We start from the raw sequence: 19,059 nt of genomic DNA, 5'->3' as shown, positions 1-19,059 counted from the left end.
ATATATATATACTTAGTTAAATTACTTTCCCATTTTTTACTAATTAGCACATCAATTCTCACAAAATAACATATTATTTAATTTTCAAAAAAGTAAAATTAAAATGTGATATTTTGAAAATTTGAAACCTTTAAATAGACAGTAACATCCTAAACCCGGTATTAGAATAGATCCTATTCACGAGTCTTGCCGGTGTCTCGTCTCGTATCACGCCGCATAAATAACCAATTCGATCGCTGCATACATTTGCGTTAGCGACGTTCTTCTACTCTAATATTTATTCAACTCCTCTCTCATACCAACATCTACGAAGTGGAAGGCTACTACTACCCGGTGATCTCTCTCGCCTCCACTTGGGCTCTCAGATCCCGATCCTGACCATGCCCTCCGCCGTCCGATCTCTCCCTCATCTCTTAGCCGCCGTCCATCTCCTCCTCCTCCTCCTCGTCTCCTTCGCCGACGCGTCGGAGTCCGATCACAAGGTAGGCTAACCCTAACCCTAGATCACGATCTCACACCCCCGTTGATCGAGATCGGCTGGCGCTTTTCTTAGATCTGGGGGTTCTCGAGTGTTGTTAGGGTTTCTTTTTTAACGATGTGGATCAGATCTGGATCGAGGCTTTCTTTTCTAGCTGCAATTGTTCGGTTCCATCACTGGGGTGGAGACAAAAAAATGTTCCTTGAGATATTCCAGTTCTTTTGTAGAGATCTGTGGCTTATACCAATGATTCAAATATCCAACAGTAATGTGCTTAGTTTTGTAAGGATTAGCTAATTAGATCGGATTCTGTTGACAACTTGAAAATAATTGAAATTGTGCATTTGCCAAGCTATACAGGAGATGACTTACTAAATTGTTTTTATTAGTATTTTAGTGGTTGCATTGGACAGCAGTAGCATTCCATTTTCAATATTCTTCTTCTTCTTATTGATTCTGACAATTTCTGGTGTAATTTATCGCACCATTCTGTAACAAGATTAGAAGCTTATAATCATGTATAACAAGGACCAGGATTGCACACGAATGCTAGGTAAATAGAAGAAATTGTCTTATCCAATATCAGGAACTTTGCCAAACACAGTTTCTCAAAATGTAAGACTTTTAGATGGAAGGTGATAATTCACCCTGTTTCTGTTCACGTGTAAATGAGATACCAGATAACTATCACTCTCTCACAAGAGAGGAACTGAAACAGCACACAAGATCCATGAAAAAGTTAATCGCTAGACCAACAGAAAGAACAACATGAACCCTACATGCGAAACATTAAACCCCCATAAATGCATAAATCAAGCTATGGGCTGCACGCCTTGTGGTCCCCTTCCATGAGTTTTTTTTCCTGATCTGTTATTAGTTTTGTTGTTTATTTCAACAGAGTAGGTATAATGCTTTCTTGTGTGAGAGATCTAGGAGCAAACCTGTGGATTACAGTTTAAGCATATGCAATTTATAGATAAATGTATTGTCAGTGCAAATTTCTAGTGGAGCCATAGTCATTCTCCTGTTTGAGTCTCTTTTTGTTTTGTTGATTGATTTGTCACTATCATCTTTGTGACCTATTTAGGATGACCCCAGTATTGTATTTAACTGCTTTTACCTGTTCCGCAATTCTAGATGCGAAGCTTCTTTTGCATGAAATACCTATTTATACTTTTCTTCAAGGTCTATGATGCTTCCTTTTCTTTAGTGTGTTTGATGCATTGCAGAGAAGATCTGCTATTATCTTCTTGGGATTTTACAAGGGGTTATCATTTTTTTTTCATATGCAGTATCAAGCTGAAGATCCAGTCACTCTGTGGGTCAACAAGGTTGGCCCTTACAATAATCCTCAAGAAACATACAACTATTACAGCCTGCCATTTTGCCAGCCATCTGAAAACCCTTCACATAAGTGGGGCGGGCTTGGGGAGGTTCTGGGTGGAAATGAACTGATTGACAGTCAGATTGAGATAAAATTTAAAAGTATGTAAACAATTCTTTTGTACATTACTCCATATCTTGCTTGGATTATTGATTGGGAAAGGAAAAGAGACATTGTTGTTGCAGCACATTATTTTAGATTACCCTTGTTTAAATTACCATCTGAAGATGGATTTTGATAGGAAATGTTGAGAAGAGCACCATTTGTACGATCGAACTTGATGCTGCAAAGGTTGAGATTTTCACAGATGCTATTGAGAGCTCATATTGGTTTGAATTTTTTATTGGTATGTTTCTAGCTACATTTGTATTTTCTTCATCATTTAACATCTTTCCTGATTGGGACTTATCTTCCTTTTTTTCTTTCTAATCTGTATGTTTTTTCATTGCTAATTTTCTTCATATCCTTGTGGCTGTCTCTCTTCCTTGCTCTGATCGATGACTTAGATGATTTGCCTTTATGGGGTATGAATCTGTAACTTCCATGTCTTCCTGTTGTGTTCTCTTGGATATCCTTTGTTAACTACCATAACCATTTGTACTCTCAACAGGCTTCATTGGAGAGACCGACAAAAACAATGAGAATAAGCATCTTCTTTTCACACACAAGAAAATTATTGTCAGATACAATGGGAATCAGGTCTGTTCTTGGTAAAAGTTTCATAAAATTGCTACTTCTCTTATCCAGAACCATGTAGGATTTTGGTCTCATTATTATACTCTTCGCAGATCATTCATGTCAATCTCACACAAGAAAGTCCAAAGCTTTTGGAAGTGGGGAAGACATTAGACATGACATATTCGGTCAGCTGGATGCCAATAAATGTAACCTTCGCACGCCGTTTTGACGTTTACTTGGATTATCCTTTCTTTGAGCACCAGGTAATACATTTTTGCACATTAAAGAATCAATTGGTTACTTTTATTTAATTAAAATGAGCCTGTTGTGACTTTTCATGATCTCCGAGAATTTATCATTAATAACACTTTCCTACAATTCTCCTCCTGAGGATTGTCTGTTTTATATATTTTGAACTAATATTCCTTCTGACTATACATAATGTCACCCTAGTACAGATTCACTGGTTCTCCATCTTCAATTCTTTCATGATGGTTATTTTTCTCACCGGCCTAGTATCGATGATATTGATGCGGACTCTCAGAAATGATTATGCAAAATATGCTCGTGAGGATGATGATCTTGAGACTCTGGTAACAATTCACTGCACTTTCAGTTCTTAATGAGTTGCTGTTTTAAAGTAGAGAAGTAGCTTGTGATACCTTTTTTTTGTAATAACCATTTTCAATCTTAGTTATTATCCAACTTGTAAATCATGTGGTGTGCTTTTTATCAGGAAAGAGATGTCAATGAGGAATCTGGATGGAAACTTGTACATGGGGATGTCTTTAGGCCTCCTCGCAATTTGGTCCTTCTTTCAGCTGTTGTTGGTATTGGTACCCAGCTGGCAACTCTTGTTCTTCTAGTAATTGTGTTGGCAATTGTTGGAATGTTGTACATCGGGTATGTAAGGAATCAACATATTACTCGAAGTTCACATTTCTTTTCAGTTACCAATCGATTCAAGGAGATACTGACTGCTGTAGTAAATGCAACTTCAATGAAACTTCTAGTGTTATCTTTACCAGAAGCATACATATATACACCTGTTGCCCTGTATTAATCTCTTACTTGTTCAATCAGTAGAACATTAAAGTAACAAACTGGGAGGAACAAACTTATGGTGTTGAATATTGTATATCACTTAATTTTGGTTCTGTTATTTTACTGCATGAAACAGTTGTCATAAGTTGGTCGCCTATTGTGCAGTGAACTAAAAGAATCAAAATTTAGTTGCATCTAGTATGGCAAATGTGAGATATTCAACAACACATTTGCCATAAGGATGTGATGCTTCTAGGTTCGACTGTCAGTGATTTATTTGTAGATGCATGTCTCAACGAATAATTGTTATGTGCTGCTTGTCGACAGAAGCAAATTCCGAATATGACATAGCAAGAAATCGTAATTGTATTAAGGCTTTAGGGGCTTCTTTACTGTATGCTAAATTATGGTGTGTTGGATTAATAGGACAATTCAGCCTTATTAATTCCTATGCAGTCAGCTCTCTTTCTGATCTATTTGATTAGAATGGCTTGTATTGTTACTGTTTCACTTTGGCACCTGGACATTTGATTGCTTCCTTACTAAATAATTATACAATCTCATGTGGACAGGCGCGGGGCTATTGCCACAACTTTCATAGTGTGCTATGCTCTAACCTCATTCATCTCAGGATATATCAGTGGTGGACTTTACTCGAGGAATGGCGGTATGGATTTGCTCATCATAAATAGTACATTTTAGAATACTTCCACTAGCAACGGGGTTTTTTACCCCTGTACTTTTCTTGTTACTTTCCTAATTTTAAGAACCTTTTCAAGATAAGGGGCATTTAGGATATGTTTCCTTCTCTCATTATTGTCCTACTTGACATATTTTGCTTTGTTGCAGGTAAAAACTGGATAAAGGCAATGATCCTTACGGCTTCCCTCTTTCCATTTTTGTGCTTTGGAATAGGCTTGATCCTCAACACTGTTGCTATATTTTATCGATCATTAGCAGCTATACCATTTGGAACGATGGTGGTCGTGTTTATTCTTTGGGCTTTTATCTCATTCCCTCTGGCACTTTTAGGGACTGTTGTTGGTAGGAACTGGAGTGGCTCTCCTAATAATCCATGCCGTGTTAAGACTATTCCCCGCCCTATTCCTGAGAAGAAGTGGTATCTCACACCTTCGGTTGTGTCATTGATGGGAGGGCTGCTTCCTTTTGGCAGCATCTTCATTGAGATGTATTTCGTCTTCACGTCTTTCTGGAATTACAAGGTAAAAGCAGCTAAGCTTAGATGAGCTATCTAGCCTTTCTTTGGCTAAATTTCCTTTGTGCATGACATCTCTATATGATTTTGTTTTAAGCAAGTTACGCAATACTTTGTTGAAATTGATTTCTCATGATGGTCAGAATTCAGAAGTTTAAAAGTTCTTTCTTAGCCAGTATGATATATTATATATTGGTCAGTTACTTTTATTGAAATCTGATTAAAATGTTAACCTTTTCTATTTGTCTATGTATCAGAAAACAGAAAATGTCACTTGAAACTGATAAATCCCTTTTCTTCACTTGATTGGCAGGTCTACTACGTCTATGGATTTATGTTACTGGTTTTCTTGATCCTCATAATTGTCACTATCTGTGTAACAATTGTGGGTACATATTTCTTGCTAAATGCTGAGAACTACCATTGGCAATGGACTTCATTCTTTTCTGCTGCTTCCACAGCTGTTTATGTATACCTTTATTCCATATATTACTACCATGTGAAGACCAAGATGTCAGGCTTTTTCCAGACAAGCTTCTATTTTGGCTACACTCTGATGTTTTGTCTGGGTTTGGGAATACTTTGTGGTTAGTTTTCACTTTCTGGATCGCCCTATTTTGTGGTTTGTAATTTCTCTTCTTTGGTTGTATATCTGACATCTTTTGCCAAACTCAGGTGCTGTTGGTTATCTGGGCTCTACTCTATTTGTGAGAAGAATCTATAGAAACATTAAGTGCGACTAGAAGCACCCCAAAACTTGTCGATGCGATTATGTGCCAGCCATACATGGATTCAGCAGAATTGGGAGTGGACGGTTGGATAAATGCTGATCAAATGAAGTTATGCTTCAGGAAGTACTAAACTGGAGGGTTGTGCTCTCGTTATTCGTTTCTTTCTCTACTTGTTTTCCTTCTCATCTTTGTTCTTAAGGTGCCTCTGCATTTTCGTGTGCTATTGGGCAACAGCATCCTTATACCGTTTTAAAGTAGTGTTAGTACTCCAAATCACAATTAACCACTATTTTTTTTGGCTGTGAACGATGGATCTAAAGCAGGGCCATCCTTCATGAATGGCTATAGATGTACCAGCACTGAAACTACTCCTATAACTAGTCGATGTTATTTTGCTAGTGCAAATATGTATTTATGGCACAGTTTCTCCTGTGAATTCTTGCTCCTCTTAGAACACTCAAGCTGCTTTCCATGAAGATCTGATTGTTTGAAGGTCGGTTACTTTGGACTGGTACTTGCATCTTTCATACAAATTCTTTTACTGCTTAAGCTCTTTCCTGTTTGTTTTCAGCAACTACGGTGTCGAACGAAATCATAAATGGAAATAATTGAGGGCGAAATTCTTTGATTTGCAGCTTTATCTATATCTATATTATCCCAGGTTACTACTCTATTTTCTTGTTCTTTTTGATATATTTCTACAGAAAAAATACCCAGAACTTTTGGCTCTGATGATATATTTCAAACCACTAATACTGTTGATATCTGAACTTTTGAAACAATAAATGGTGTTGGTGCTAACAACTAATCTAAAAATGTTTCATGTTATTTCTCTCTTTTCATTTTAGCAGTTCAATTGTTTTCGTTGTTTTAAAAGCTTAAATATTTTCAAAAATATACTTATATTGGAAAATTATCTATCTACAGCCAACAAAGAATTATTTTAGAATAGTTTACTGTGCGACATTGTGCGGTCTACGTCGAAACTGGAGGCATCACTAAATACGACATATCAAATCTCTGTGGCCATGTTGACAAGATCTAAGATTCCCTGCAGTAGTTGTCCATATCCATTTGACTCTACTCCCAACGAACCCACACAGTGATTTATTTATGTTAGATTTACTATTAAATTTAGTACTATAAATTCAGTATTTTGGATTGCAGCAAGTCTGTTCATAATATATACACTGGGATCACGCAGATGAAGTCCATTTTAATTTTTTTTACATTGACTTATAATACTAACTTGACTTAGAATGCTTAATCCTTACTATTATTTTAGAACAGTTTTTAGGGCATTTTAGTAAATTTAGCAAGAGTAAGAAATATAATAGAAAGCGTCCGGGGGTTACTTTTTGTAAGCATTCTTCGTTGGTAGTGCCAGATAAATCGTACCATTAAACTGGAATTATAAATATCTCAAAAATATAAAGTCCTTATAACAAAATTACTTCACTTGTAGGGTTTCATTTGAAAGTTTCCCTAGAAAATGGTCCCGCACGTGCGCAGCAACACGAGCTTCTCCACTTTCCACAATTGGGAAAAGACAGCACTACGCAGGAACTCAAAGGTAAATATATAACTCCGAAAAGTTCACACCGCTATGCCAAATTCCCAATCCACCCTTTCATTGCAGAGGTTTTGACCAAACTACCCTCTTATATTTTTTAACTAAAAAATAATTTATATGAAAATTAGTCTTTTACTAACTTCTGGAAATAAGTTATATATAAATTTATTCTCATAAATTAATAGTTTACTTATATAAAATTATTCAGTTCAGCGTTGATGAGAACTCGTATAAATTTATATTCAAATTTCGAACTTAAATTTCGAAGCGGATTATATGCGTAAAAAATGAACTTTGGGAGGGCTAGTTTGGTCAAAAAAATCCTTACATGCGAACACCTCTGTCCTCAAGATATGGGGCGAAAAAGACCTGCCCCCACTTTCCGAAAGTGGAAACCCCTCATTTTTTTTTTCAAATAAACCCCTGCGGTAAAAGCGAAACCCTCCACGTGGAGCGAGTTCCTCGGGATGGCGAAGACATGTACGTCGAGTTGTCGACAGCTCGATCTCAAATCTTTTCACAAACTATTTGGCTTGGATCGTGGAACCGAGGAGGTGGGGTAGGGGCGCGACCTATGGAGAAGAAGGATTGGAGAAAAGGTTCGAGATTTGGGATTGAATCAAACTGTAAACGGAACTCCGCAACTGTGGCGAAGCTAAAGGAGGAAGAGGGAGGGAGAGAGAGAGAGAGAGAGAGAGTGTGCGATTCTTTTGCTCTCTGGTGCTCAAATGGGGACGAAACCCTAACCTAATCTCCGATAGATAAGTCTCCTGGTCTAGTGATCTAAATTTATCTTCTTGCATTTGATCTTTTGTTCTTTCTTTTTGTTTGTTTAAAATTTGTATATTTTTTTTTGCGTATTAAATGTGATTATTGTACAAAGGTTTTAATGCTGCACGTTTTGCGAATTTCTTTTGCCATGGCATTAGAATCTAGAGCTTTTAGGCTCTTGAGTTCAAAGATGGCGACTTTGATTCTTCTCCATGGCGTTCTTTCTTTCTTTATTTCTTTCTTTTCGTTTTGCTAGTTTTGGGTGCGTAAAGAATATAGCAAGTAATGCTTCAGGCTTACTAAATCAGGGTTTTTGTTCAGTGCACTGAGCAGGAGTTGGACTTCTTCTTTTATCTCTGTTTACTTCAATTGTAGCAGGAAAGTTTTCTGGAGGTGTAATCTGTGAATCTTTACTCAAAGTTTAAGCGGTTTGTCGATTAGAAGGTTTTCGACAAAATGGCTGGACAAAATCTGACGGTAGAACCGGGTCTGAAGGAGGAGGACATTATGAGAATGTTGTTCGGGAAGAAGATCATGGAATTGGCCGAAGACGGATTTGAGTACTCTAGCGAAGAAAGAGAAATATTCAAGGAGGTTTTCTGTCGATATGGTGTCGAAGATAGATTCGATAGCTCTTCTGCATCAGGGGCCGCCGGCTCTGTGTTAGAAGGTGGGAAGCAAACCAAAATGCCGATGACGAGCAATGGCACTTGCAAAAATTTGGTCCTGACAAATCTCCCTTCAGAGAAGAATTCATTTGGGGAGTTCTCGATTGAGCATTTGAATGGTATCAGTGATCTAAGAAATAGTGCGTCAAACTCTCATCAACAAGTGCCCTGCCACATAGTTGAATCTTTTGGACAGGGCTTCTTATCCAGCTTTCATATGTTCTGCAGACAGGGAAAAAGTGATGGTATCAATTCAAAAGTTACAAGTAACTGCAAACAGATGAAGAATTATAGTGTTTGTGTAGATACTATGTCTGATATTTCTACTGACTCCCAGGAGAGCGATGCTTCCGAATTTCTGGTGTCACATACACCTCCTTCTCCAGAAAGGATACCTCGAATGGGAAAATCTGAAGCTTATAAAATTCTGGATCTAGAGGCATTTGATGTTGCACAGAAGAGGGCGCTCTTTAAGGATCTTCCAAACCGTCTTCGGTCACATGCACATCATCTTTTGATGTGTGCTGGCTGGAAAATTGGGTGCAACAAAAGGAAAGGTGAGACTAAGAGAGATTACGTTTACCGACCGCCTAGAGAAGGGCCTCTGCTATATTCACTCCCCCGAGCTTGGTTATCCTTTGGCAAGTGGTTATTTGTTGATGCTTCTCGCTCAGAAAGGGAAGAAAATGCAAGACAGTGGTTCAATGTTGATGAATTTTGGTGTGACTTGATGGATACAGTAACCTACATTGAAGAGGAAATTCAGTGTTCAGATAACTCTCTGTCTGCTTTACTCCGATGGCAGCTTCTTGATCCGTTCATGGCTGTAGTGTGCATTGATAAGAAGGTCGGAGTTCTAAGAGAGGGAATTGCATTAAAAGCTGTGAATAGTAAAACAAGTATCCTTAGTGCTACTGAGAGAGTGATTTTGAGCTCAAGTAGTGTTAGTAGAGTTCATCATAAGCACGCAAGATCCTGTACACATTTGCCTCAGCAGTCCAAGCGAAGTCTCCTGCCACTTCTTGCATCTGATAGCGAGTCTGAGATGCCTGGAAATTCTTGCAACCAGAGAGCAGATCCAAGAAACAGTTTACAGAAAGTGGATCGTAAATCTTCTCATAGTATTGATACACAGAATAGAAGCATCAGAAGCCTTGCTAGGCGCATAGGAAGAGGTCTCTATATTTCACGGGATCTTCATAATGTGGACTCCAAGACCACAAGTGGGCATAACAAGATGAATGTGTTTACCGATAAATTGTCTCAGGGAAATGTTTACCTGGATAAGCATATGGAAAGTCCAATTTCCAGAGTCAAGTTATCTTCTTGTTCTTCTAAGAAGATGCTGATAGGAGGTTGGCCATCTGCAGAATCAAAATTAGACCGCCAGATGCCGGTGTGTTACCCTAAAGAGAAGAAACTAAAACAAGAAAGGAGCATATTTTCTGAGAAAAGGAATTCTGTTTATTTAGATAGAATGGATTGCTCTGCAAAAAAGGCAGCGGACAAAGGACTAGCATCCTCTGTTTCTCAAGGGGGCAGTGGCAGTATTGTTTTTCATATGAAAGGAGGAGATACGATTTCTAGTGCTTCAGAGTCTCCGGAGCTTCAGCAGAGCAAGTTACAGGAAGTTATCCAGCCAAGAAGGGTGATTTCTGGATCTGCTGAAAGCTTGTTGGCAGTAAATCAGATGCGTGAACATCTGATGCCAGAACAGCAAGTATTATTTCTCTATCCTGGGTATGGAACTCTGTGTTCTAACACAAATGCTAGCTGTGATCAAGAGGTGATTGGTCACCTCAATGTACCTAATGTGATCACGGAAATAAATCCACAGCAGGATGTACGATCCTTAGTTTGTCAGGCAACCCTCAACCAAGGAGTCTTAGTTTTTGGTATAGATAGTAGTTATGTGCAAACTCTTGAATCTCCATATTACTGGGAAATGTTCAATGTAGTAAAGGTACAAACTGAGGTAGCTAGAGATCTTGTGGCTCCAAGCATCTCAGTGTTGTCTGGAAATCATAAAGAAACAAGAACTGAGGCTCCTAATTCTGAAAGAAAGCGAAAATCTGCATCTGCTACAAAGACAAAGTCACATAAGAGGTCTAAGAAAATATCAGATATTGAAGAGACAAAAGGAAACGAGAAACATATAATAATAAATCTACCTAATGGAAGTTGCAGAGAACTTGGTCTTTGTATGAGTGATAAGATTGATAATCATCCTGACTTCTCAAGTCACCTGGAAGAAGGCTGTTTTTTGAGACCAGAACCAACTTTAGACTGTTCAAAGCATTTGGTAAGACTTGGTGAGCAGACCAGTGGTGCTGGAGAACAGACCAGTAAGGGGCATGCATCTTCTGTGCAGGAAGTTTGTTTTGGAACAATTTCTGGTAAAAAGCCTGCAAAATCAGCTAAACAAAATTCCGAGGATGCTATAAGTGAAAAATCCATTACTTTGGAGGAGGAACTGCATGGTACATCCTGGAAATTAAATGAAGATGGAAAAGATATGTATCATACTGAGGATAGTCCAACAGAAATAAGCTCCAAGGCACTGCCCTCTATTCATTTCCCCCCTTGTAGAAAATCATCCAACTCCCCAAAGGTCCACTCCCAGTACTACGATTCTAACAGACCTGTTGACAGTTTACATAATGTTAAGAATTTTCCAAATTTTTTTGGTGAGAACAACCAAGTTGAAGATTCAGTTATTGCAGGAGATGAGCCTCAAGAATTGCAGTCAAATAAAGAAGGTATGATGCCAAATATACTTGAACTCCAAAAGCAAAACAAGAGAATGCATGAGCATCCTTTTGATGATGATGATCTTCTGATTTCTGCTATACTAAAGAATAAGATTTTCCACTCTATAAATAATGCTACACAAACAAAGGTATCCACAGATACTTTCAAAAAGTTCAAAAGAAAGAGAGGTCATAAATTGCTTCCAGGAAATTCTGGGAGAAGCCGTAAGAATTTTTTTGATGGGAAGCGGTTCCCCATAAGAACAAGAACGGTGTTGTGCAAGCTGATTGAGGTGGGTGCTTTATCTGTGAACAATATTCTTCAATATCGGAGCCTTAAGGGCAACAATGTGTTAAAAGATGGAAGGATAACCAGGAGAGGAGTTTTCTGTAGGTGCTGCCAGAAGATCCTTACTATGTCGGACTTCAAGGTTCATTCAGGTTTTGATCTAGACACACCCTCTTTGAATCTTTTCCTTGGCTCTGGTAAGCCATACACCCTCTGCCAGCTCCAGGCATGGTCTCTTGAGTACAAGGCGAGAAAAGGTCCTATACAAGTGATGGGAGCTGATGCAGATCAAAATGATGATAGTTGTAGACTATGTGGTGATGGTGGTGAACTAATATGCTGTGATAACTGCCCCTCTTCTTATCATAAAGCATGTTTGTCATTTCAGGTCTGCTATATGCTAAATCATCCTCTGTTTTGGTTCTTCAGCATATAATAATCTTACAAGATGCTGCTTGTCGTCAATCAACTCTTCTGGATCAGTTATAATTTTGCAGTGCTTAGATAATGGTTTTATCTCTTTGGAGTTCAGATGAAAACTGTGCATGTGTCATCCTAGTGTCAGTTTAGCTTCAAAAAGGCCATGGTAATCGATAAAAATAATGTTAGGGCCACCAAAGGCTATTTTTATCTTCTAATATATACTTCAAGGTTTCCATCTGGTTCATATTAATCAGTAAACCACTGGGTTTCCTTTTCTATTGTTCTGAATTGCTTTATGTCCTCTCAATAGCTCTCTTGACATTTAGAATAGAATAGTTGGGCTATGTCAACATTAGATGTGATCAATTAATTTGTCTTCAAATTTTTGTGACATCATTTTAAGCACCACTTCTCCATCCCAAACCATTAATGAGGAAAAGAGGGAAGTTCTGATTTCAGAGCATTACGATTTAATTGATGGGATGAGAATCTTGAATCAAACTGACTAATATATGGTATGTCAAAACCATATTAATGGCAGATTGATACCTGCTTCTTTTTTTACATTATAACACAGATTTGCATACTATGCATCAATCTTTTAGTATGATTTAAGGTTTTATAAATTAATTGTATTTGAATATATGCTTTCATGATTTCCATCAATTACTGAATTTCTTTGATTGCCATAGAATTTCTGAACATTTCCTAGTATGTTCCTCAATTTGTTTGGTCAATGAATTTTTTAACCTTATTTAGGGCTATTATCTAATGGTTTGCACTATGATAAGTTCTTAAGTATGACAAACATTTTCTTTTGCTTCAGGAAATTCCAGAAGGCAGCTGGTATTGTCCTAGTTGCACTTGTGAATCTTGCGGGGATGTGATTAAGGCAAAGGATATCCCAAGCTCAATGGCTGATTTAGAATGCTCACAATGTGAATCTAAATGTAATCTTTTTCTCTTTAGCCCAATAATTAGCTAATCAGTGCGTCATTGTGTTGGTTTCCCTAATAGTTATGACATATATCCTATTTCTTTTTGCCTTTACCTGTGAGGATTGGTAACCTTGTCATTACAAGTTTACAACTGCACAATCAGCACTATAAATGGAGGTCGCTTAGTCCATTCATGCAATTTACTCGGAAATGAATGACATAGATGCCAGGGTTGATCAGTTCAGTTTCAATTCCTTGCTATAATCCAGATTGGTAATTACTGCAGCCATGAAGTAGTACTTGCATCTGATTATTAAATTTGTTTTGCTGCTAGTCATTATTCCGATGTGACTTTCTCTAAATCTTCTCTACTCCGAGGTCACTTAATGTACCCTTATGTTGTCTATGCAAGTAAGAAATGCTGGAAAATGTAAAGAACCACTTGTTATGGCATAGTTGTGTTTAAGAGCCCAGTTATTGTCAGTGTTTTCAATCTTAAGTATGTTGGCAAGTAGGCGCTTTGCAAAGGTAAGGCCATCGTTGGTTTGATGGTAGCATAGTATTTAAAAGGAATAATATCTTTTGGTATGCCAAAATTTTCCTGACGTTTCACATAAAATGATTGCCACAACAACAACATAACAACAAGGACGACAACCAAGGTAAATGACTTAACCACTTAATTCCTCTTCCTTAGATATCACTGAGTTTTGCTGTTATATTCTCAAGGAGAACACAATATTTCTTGGTTTATAAACTTGATCATGTCTTTTTAACTTTTCCTCTTAATATTAATAAATAATGTGATTAGAACATTAATCTGCACTCTGATGGTTAGCAGTTCTCCATTTACTCTTTCAGAAGAGGGCTTAGATACCTTGGTCTCAACCTATATTGTTATCTCTGTTGCTTTGCTTTCATTTTCATTTTGTTACTTTTTGCTGTTGTCACTTCATGACAGATCATGTCAAATGCGTAAACAACAAGACTGCATGTAACGGAGGCGAGGGATCTGATATTTGGTTTTGTCGAAGAGAATGTCAGCAGGTACTTTTCATTAAACAGAATTAGCTCGTATTATATTAAAATACTTGATTTATTGGAATAGGAAGCTTCTCAATAATGAACAAGTCTGAAGAATGATAATCTTAGGCATTTGCTTAGCATATTTTAGAGGAGTGTGATGGTAAAGCTTGCCATTACACATCATGTGGTCTAAGGGTGGAGTGACCACAACATCCTCTCAAGCAAAAGAATCCATACATCTTGCCCTCCCCAGATTCTGACACTAGGGGCCTCATGCACCATTACACTCTTATATTGCTAATTAAAGAGGTGAGATGCATCAGTACATAAACGAGTTGATTTTACCGTTAAAAATATTCTACTCTAAAAGGTTATGCACCAACTTGTCACATGGAAAGTTTAGGAAGTTCTCAACACAAGAACAAGCACAGTTCACATATTGCTACTTGTCTACATTTCCTTCAGATGATCCATACTGTTTTCTTCCTGCGCTTAGTACTGTAGTACATGCTGCAAAATCTTTAGTAATTGCTTGTATTCTTTGTCCACCTGAAGGAGCTTTCTTTTTTCTGGTGCTAGCAGGTTTACTTGGGATTGCGCTCTCATGTTGGGGTGACAAAATGTCTTGCTGATGGATTTTGTTGTAGCATTCTTAGATGTAATCATGGTGATCAAAAGCTTCACACCGCAGAAAAAATTGCAGTTCAGGCAGAGTGCAACATTAAATTATCAATTGCCTTGAGTATCATTGAAGAATGCTTTCTCCCAATCATAAATCCAAGAACAGGGATTGACATGATCCCTCATGTCTTATACAATTGGGGGTGAGGATTCACCCTATTCTTATTTCATAAATCCCTAATTTAGATTTTATTTTTACTTCTTAATGCGTGAAATAATATGTCATCCATTTTGATGACTCAATCTGCTAACCAAAGAACATGTGGAATCACATGTTCTTGAGCTGCATTCCTGGCATTTGTGCAACTTTTGATGTTGCCATCTTTTTCTCTTGCATTTATCAACAGATAGTTTTTCACATGATGAATGCACATAAACCTTGTTTAGCATAATAATCGTGTTAACTTGAGGGCCAGGTAGACATCAGTAGATTCATATGTACCATCCTTTCTGAAATTTCATCTCAGATGCCCACTTTAGGACACAATGGTACTTGGTCCTTTAACAAGCAAATTCAGGTATTAATTATCTCGTCACTCTCTAGAATACAAAATGAATATATGAATCAAGTCTTCTTGTTGCCTTGTTGGTTTTCAGAAGTTCAGTGAGTTATTAGATCAGTTTATAGGGATTACAATGATGAATGGTAGCAGATACACATGTAACATATTTCCATATTACTGCCTCAAAGTTCTCATTGCTTAGCAAGATAACAAAGTAATATTAAGTCTCTTTCAATTGTAACTTGTGCACTGGTCTTCCTATTTCTTCTACATGTGATTCAAAGAGTTGTTCATTGATTTGATGAATTTCTCTTTTTTTTCCCTTTATTTACTCTTTTCTGTTTTTCTTGACTTCTTATTGACTTCTGAACATTGGAACATTTTAAAGTGCTTTTTTGGATCTCAGGTCCAAGTCCAACATTGCACATTTCAATTATAAGGGGTTCTACACAATGGTACTGGAAAAGAATGATGAGATTATATCTGTTGCATCAATCAGGTATTACTTGAAGGGAAACTTCATGTTTTCATATCCACTGTCAGATGAGTTTCATGTTAGTAGATATCATACGGTGCTTTGGTCGACAACTTATCTGCCATAGTATTGAGGAGTTCCTTTTTTTAGGGGGGTTAATGTGCTCTACTTCTCAATATGGTTTCTAGTGAATGGTCTCATTCTTTATTTCAACAAAAGATTATCAAACAGAATCACTGGAATCCAAAAAATTTCAAGACTTTCATATACTTTGAATCTTGCACAAGTTTAAAGGTCTCAAAGAGCATATCTGAGGATAAAATCTGGCTGAGCTGAGAGTAAAAGCATTCTGAAAACTTCCAAAGGATGGTAGAGAACCCCAGTAATCAATTATCAACCATCTAGTAAGGCAGTGTCAACCCGATAGGATCTGCTGACCAAGCTTTCCCCCTGCCAAGCCAATTTGCAACATGCTGAACTTGCTTAGTGTTGGCATGTTCCATGCTGTGGCAAGTGCCATCTCTGTGAACCAGAAATATGTTTGTGAAATATCAAGTATATCTGTGATTGTTTTTCCCTCCTTTCTGCAAAATCTAGGAAAATATCATGCATAGTATCAGAATTTTGACAGTCATTGATTCGAAAGAATTAAACTTAAACATAACCTAACTTTTTTAATAGGGTGCATGGAGTTACTGTTGCAGAGATGCCTCTCATTGCTACTTGTATTGAGCACCGTCGGCAAGGAATGTGCAGACTCCTCGTGGGTGCAATTGAAGAGGTAATTAGCAAGATATTATTTTATTTTCTTGTTCTATGCTCATGTAATGATTTTTTCTTGGTTTAACATTCTCTTAGTGACTTCCCAATTCTTTGCCCTTTTATGGGGTCCTTATTGCCGTGCTTTTAACTTGAGATGGTTTACATATGCCTTTTAATTTGAGATGCCCTTCAAGACGACAAGTTGGTGTTCATGAGATCTGATATTCTCTGTACGTGCGTTAGAGTTAATCATTCATTCAATATTAATCACATCATACCTCACTTCTCTTTTCATAATTATTGTGCATGAAAACAATAGATCTTTAATGATTGCTAAAATTCAGTTACATAATGTTTCATGGATGTTATTTTATTATGGTTGATTTAAGTATGAAAGAAAATAGATTGCTTAGTGCAAAAGAATTTCATGGAATTGAGTGGTTGCTTGGTTGAGTTTGTTTGTTTTCCAATTGGAGCATAGTTGAGATAGACGAAAGCATGGTATTCCTTAATGCAACATGTCATTGTCTTGTAGAACTGAATGATTCAAGAGATACTTAATTTTCTACTACTCAGTTCTCCGTATTTGAGATTATAAATTGCCTAAATAAGGCGGAGATCAATACACGACTATACTTACTTTATGCCTTTTCTGGAGATAGATGCTGAAATCTTTGAAGGTTGAGATGATGGTCTTATGTGCAATTCCAAGTTTAGTTGAGACCTGGACTTCAGCTTTTGGATATCAACCTATAGAAGATTCAGACAGGAAGCATCTGTGTAAGGTCAATTTGATGTCATTTCCTGGCACAATATTATTGAAAAAGAGTTTGCTTGAAGCTACGCCCAGAAAACCAGGTTCACTATATATTTACTTAATGTTCTCCTTAAATGAGTTTAGTTTTACTGTGAAACTTGTGTTTTTATTTTAATGTGGACTTCTTTTTAAAGGAATTGAAACCATCCTCTTTATGGTATAAGGACTATCTTGTGTTTTTTCTGCAGATCCAATGAAGGGCAGTGAGTACTCTTCATGCAGAGCTCAGTTGCCAAATATGGGGGATATCGACATAAAAACTCATCTCAAGAGCAGGCATGAGTCTTCTGAAAATGATACAACTTCTGTAGAACTTTTAGGTCGTCAACTGGGAAATTTGAGGATTTCATCCTGTAGAAATCCTACCACAACAATTAGATTTAATGTGCATGGTGATGTTTACAATGAAATATCCCTCAATTCAGGCATTGGAACCTTGGAAACATATGATGCAGGTGCATCCTTTACTCCCAAGGGTAATAAATATCCTAGTGGCCTTAACGTGAAAAGAACCATGGGTATAGCGGAAAATAGAAGTGCAGTGAGTAATGCCAATGTTCATGCTCAGGTTCACATTACTCACAAAAGAAATACGAAAATCACAAGGAATCCATTGCAAGGAGATTGAGGTGGGAAGCATAAGACAATTCAGGTGCTATGAAGGACATATGGTGACTCCCATGTTACAGGAATCAACTGGAAAGAGTTCTATCTTCCAGCTTTTGACTTTTAAACAACTTGAACTATGGAGGGCTTAATTTGGGTGGAAATTTTGTCATTGGATTCTCCAGCACATCCAAACATGAATATTCGGATCGTTAGATCGACAGCTGCCATTTTTGAAAGGATGCATTACTAATGGCATCAATGTCTGCATCATAGGTGGCTGGACATGCCTCGAGCATTTTAAGAATTAAACTTGATCAAGTTGGTAAATTTTTTGTTCTTGCAATATTTTGCTAGATATCAGGAAATGTTCCGGGAATTGGATGAGAAGGAATTATGCTTGGATAAAAGTGGAGAAAGAATTTGCGATCACACATCTGAATCGGCAACTTTTTAGTATGACAAGTCAGTTGGAAAATCTACTGGAAGAATCACCTTTTTTTCTCTAGAATGACTTGGATAAAGACTGCTGATAAGGTGAGGGAAGCTGGATGTGGAGGCATATTTCTAGTTTCATAAGACTCAGTTTTTAGTAAGTTTTTGCTCGAAAGATATGCTCAAAATCATACTACTTGTGCTATGGGCATGCTTAGACAGGACTGGATAGCTTCACCTGGGAATAGTACAGTTATCTGCTGGCTGCATTTGCCCTACTCTATCATGGGAGGGGGAAATATATTTAGAAAAGCTCTCCCAAAATCTTCCAGGAAAACGCGCAATCTTAGATAGGCTGTCAACTGCAGGTTCTTTCTCATGAGTTAACAGTTTGATTTCTGGCAATTGCAACTTCTGATATTCCGATGAGTGAATGCTTGAAAAAATATGGAACTAGCAAATTCAAACTTTCTTCAAAACTTTTCACAACTTTATTCAATTCCCTTTTCTTTTTTTTGGAGAAAAAAAAAACTTTTTGGAGGGATAAGTTGTTGGAGAATGACTATCTTTGCTAGTGCAGTACTGCTTCAAAAATGGAGCAAATTGTTTCTATTTCCGTGACTTTATCAGGACAACTAGTTGAGTAACACAATGGATGTTCATTATAGTTCAGTGTGACAGATAAGGGATAATTGAGAAGCTATCAATTGCACATAAACAACTCTACAAGATAGAATGTTCTTGATTAGTAATCGACAATGAAGTTATCAAGATGTTTGTATATTGGCATGAATGGTGAATGTACAATCCT

At 37.3% G+C, this 19,059-nt stretch overlaps 2 protein-coding genes across 3 annotated transcripts; both read left to right on the top strand.

Annotated features, from left to right (window-relative positions):
- Positions 1–199: 199 nt before the first annotated feature.
- Positions 200–5,992, top strand: LOC140771680 (transmembrane 9 superfamily member 1-like). Its single transcript, XM_073113283.1, has 12 exons — positions 200–482; positions 1,771–1,963; positions 2,104–2,208; positions 2,369–2,386; positions 2,473–2,561; positions 2,651–2,803; positions 2,999–3,133; positions 3,277–3,443; positions 4,157–4,251; positions 4,434–4,807; positions 5,114–5,387; positions 5,476–5,992. Exons 1-12 carry the CDS (start codon positions 381–383, stop codon positions 5,541–5,543), a joined length of 1,773 nt encoding a protein of 590 aa, XP_072969384.1. The 5' UTR covers positions 200–380; the 3' UTR covers positions 5,544–5,992.
- On the top strand, positions 5,980–18,967 carry LOC140771679 (uncharacterized). Of its 2 annotated transcripts, XM_073113280.1 has the most exons (11): positions 5,980–6,024; positions 6,103–6,192; positions 6,997–7,104; positions 8,254–11,970; positions 12,832–12,955; positions 13,905–13,990; positions 14,549–14,793; positions 15,560–15,652; positions 16,310–16,409; positions 17,053–17,248; positions 17,396–18,967. In XM_073113280.1, the coding sequence occupies exons 4-11, from the start codon at positions 8,332–8,334 to the stop codon at positions 17,833–17,835; spliced, it is 4,923 nt and encodes a 1,640-aa protein (XP_072969381.1). In that variant the 5' UTR covers positions 5,980–6,024; positions 6,103–6,192; positions 6,997–7,104; positions 8,254–8,331; the 3' UTR covers positions 17,836–18,967. The 2 variants fall into 2 exon arrangements, with proteins under 2 accessions (XP_072969381.1, XP_072969383.1); XM_073113282.1 differs by lacking the exons at positions 5,980–6,024; positions 6,103–6,192; positions 6,997–7,104 and having other exon boundaries at positions 7,693–11,970; positions 14,552–14,793.
- Positions 18,968–19,059: the final 92 nt, after the last annotated feature.

This window comes from Typha angustifolia, chromosome 12 (assembly GCF_048772165.1).
Source record: "Typha angustifolia cultivar Huaian chromosome 12, ASM4877216v1, whole genome shotgun sequence".
NCBI classification, from domain to species: Eukaryota; Viridiplantae; Streptophyta; class Magnoliopsida; order Poales; family Typhaceae; genus Typha; species Typha angustifolia.
Note: the sequence above shows the minus strand (reverse complement) of the source record. Positions and strands in the feature narration are given on the sequence as shown.

Bases quoted from the DNA above. Each gene is read 5' to 3' on its own strand.
- LOC140771680 (XM_073113283.1), top strand. From the start codon at position 381: ATGCCCTCCGCCGTCCGATCTCTCCCTCATCTCTTAGCCGCCGTCCAT. The intron at 483-1,770 runs GTAGGCTAACCC...TTTCATATGCAG, and splicing joins CGTCGGAGTCCGATCACAAG to TATCAAGCTGAAGATCCAGT. The intron at 2,562-2,650 runs GTCTGTTCTTGG...TACTCTTCGCAG, and splicing joins TCAGATACAATGGGAATCAG to ATCATTCATGTCAATCTCAC.
- LOC140771679 (XM_073113280.1), top strand. From the start codon at position 8,332: ATGGCTGGACAAAATCTGACGGTAGAACCGGGTCTGAAGGAGGAGGAC. The intron at 15,653-16,309 runs GTATTACTTGAA...CTTTTTTAATAG, and splicing joins ATATCTGTTGCATCAATCAG to GGTGCATGGAGTTACTGTTG. The intron at 16,410-17,052 runs GTAATTAGCAAG...TTCTGGAGATAG, and splicing joins TCGTGGGTGCAATTGAAGAG to ATGCTGAAATCTTTGAAGGT.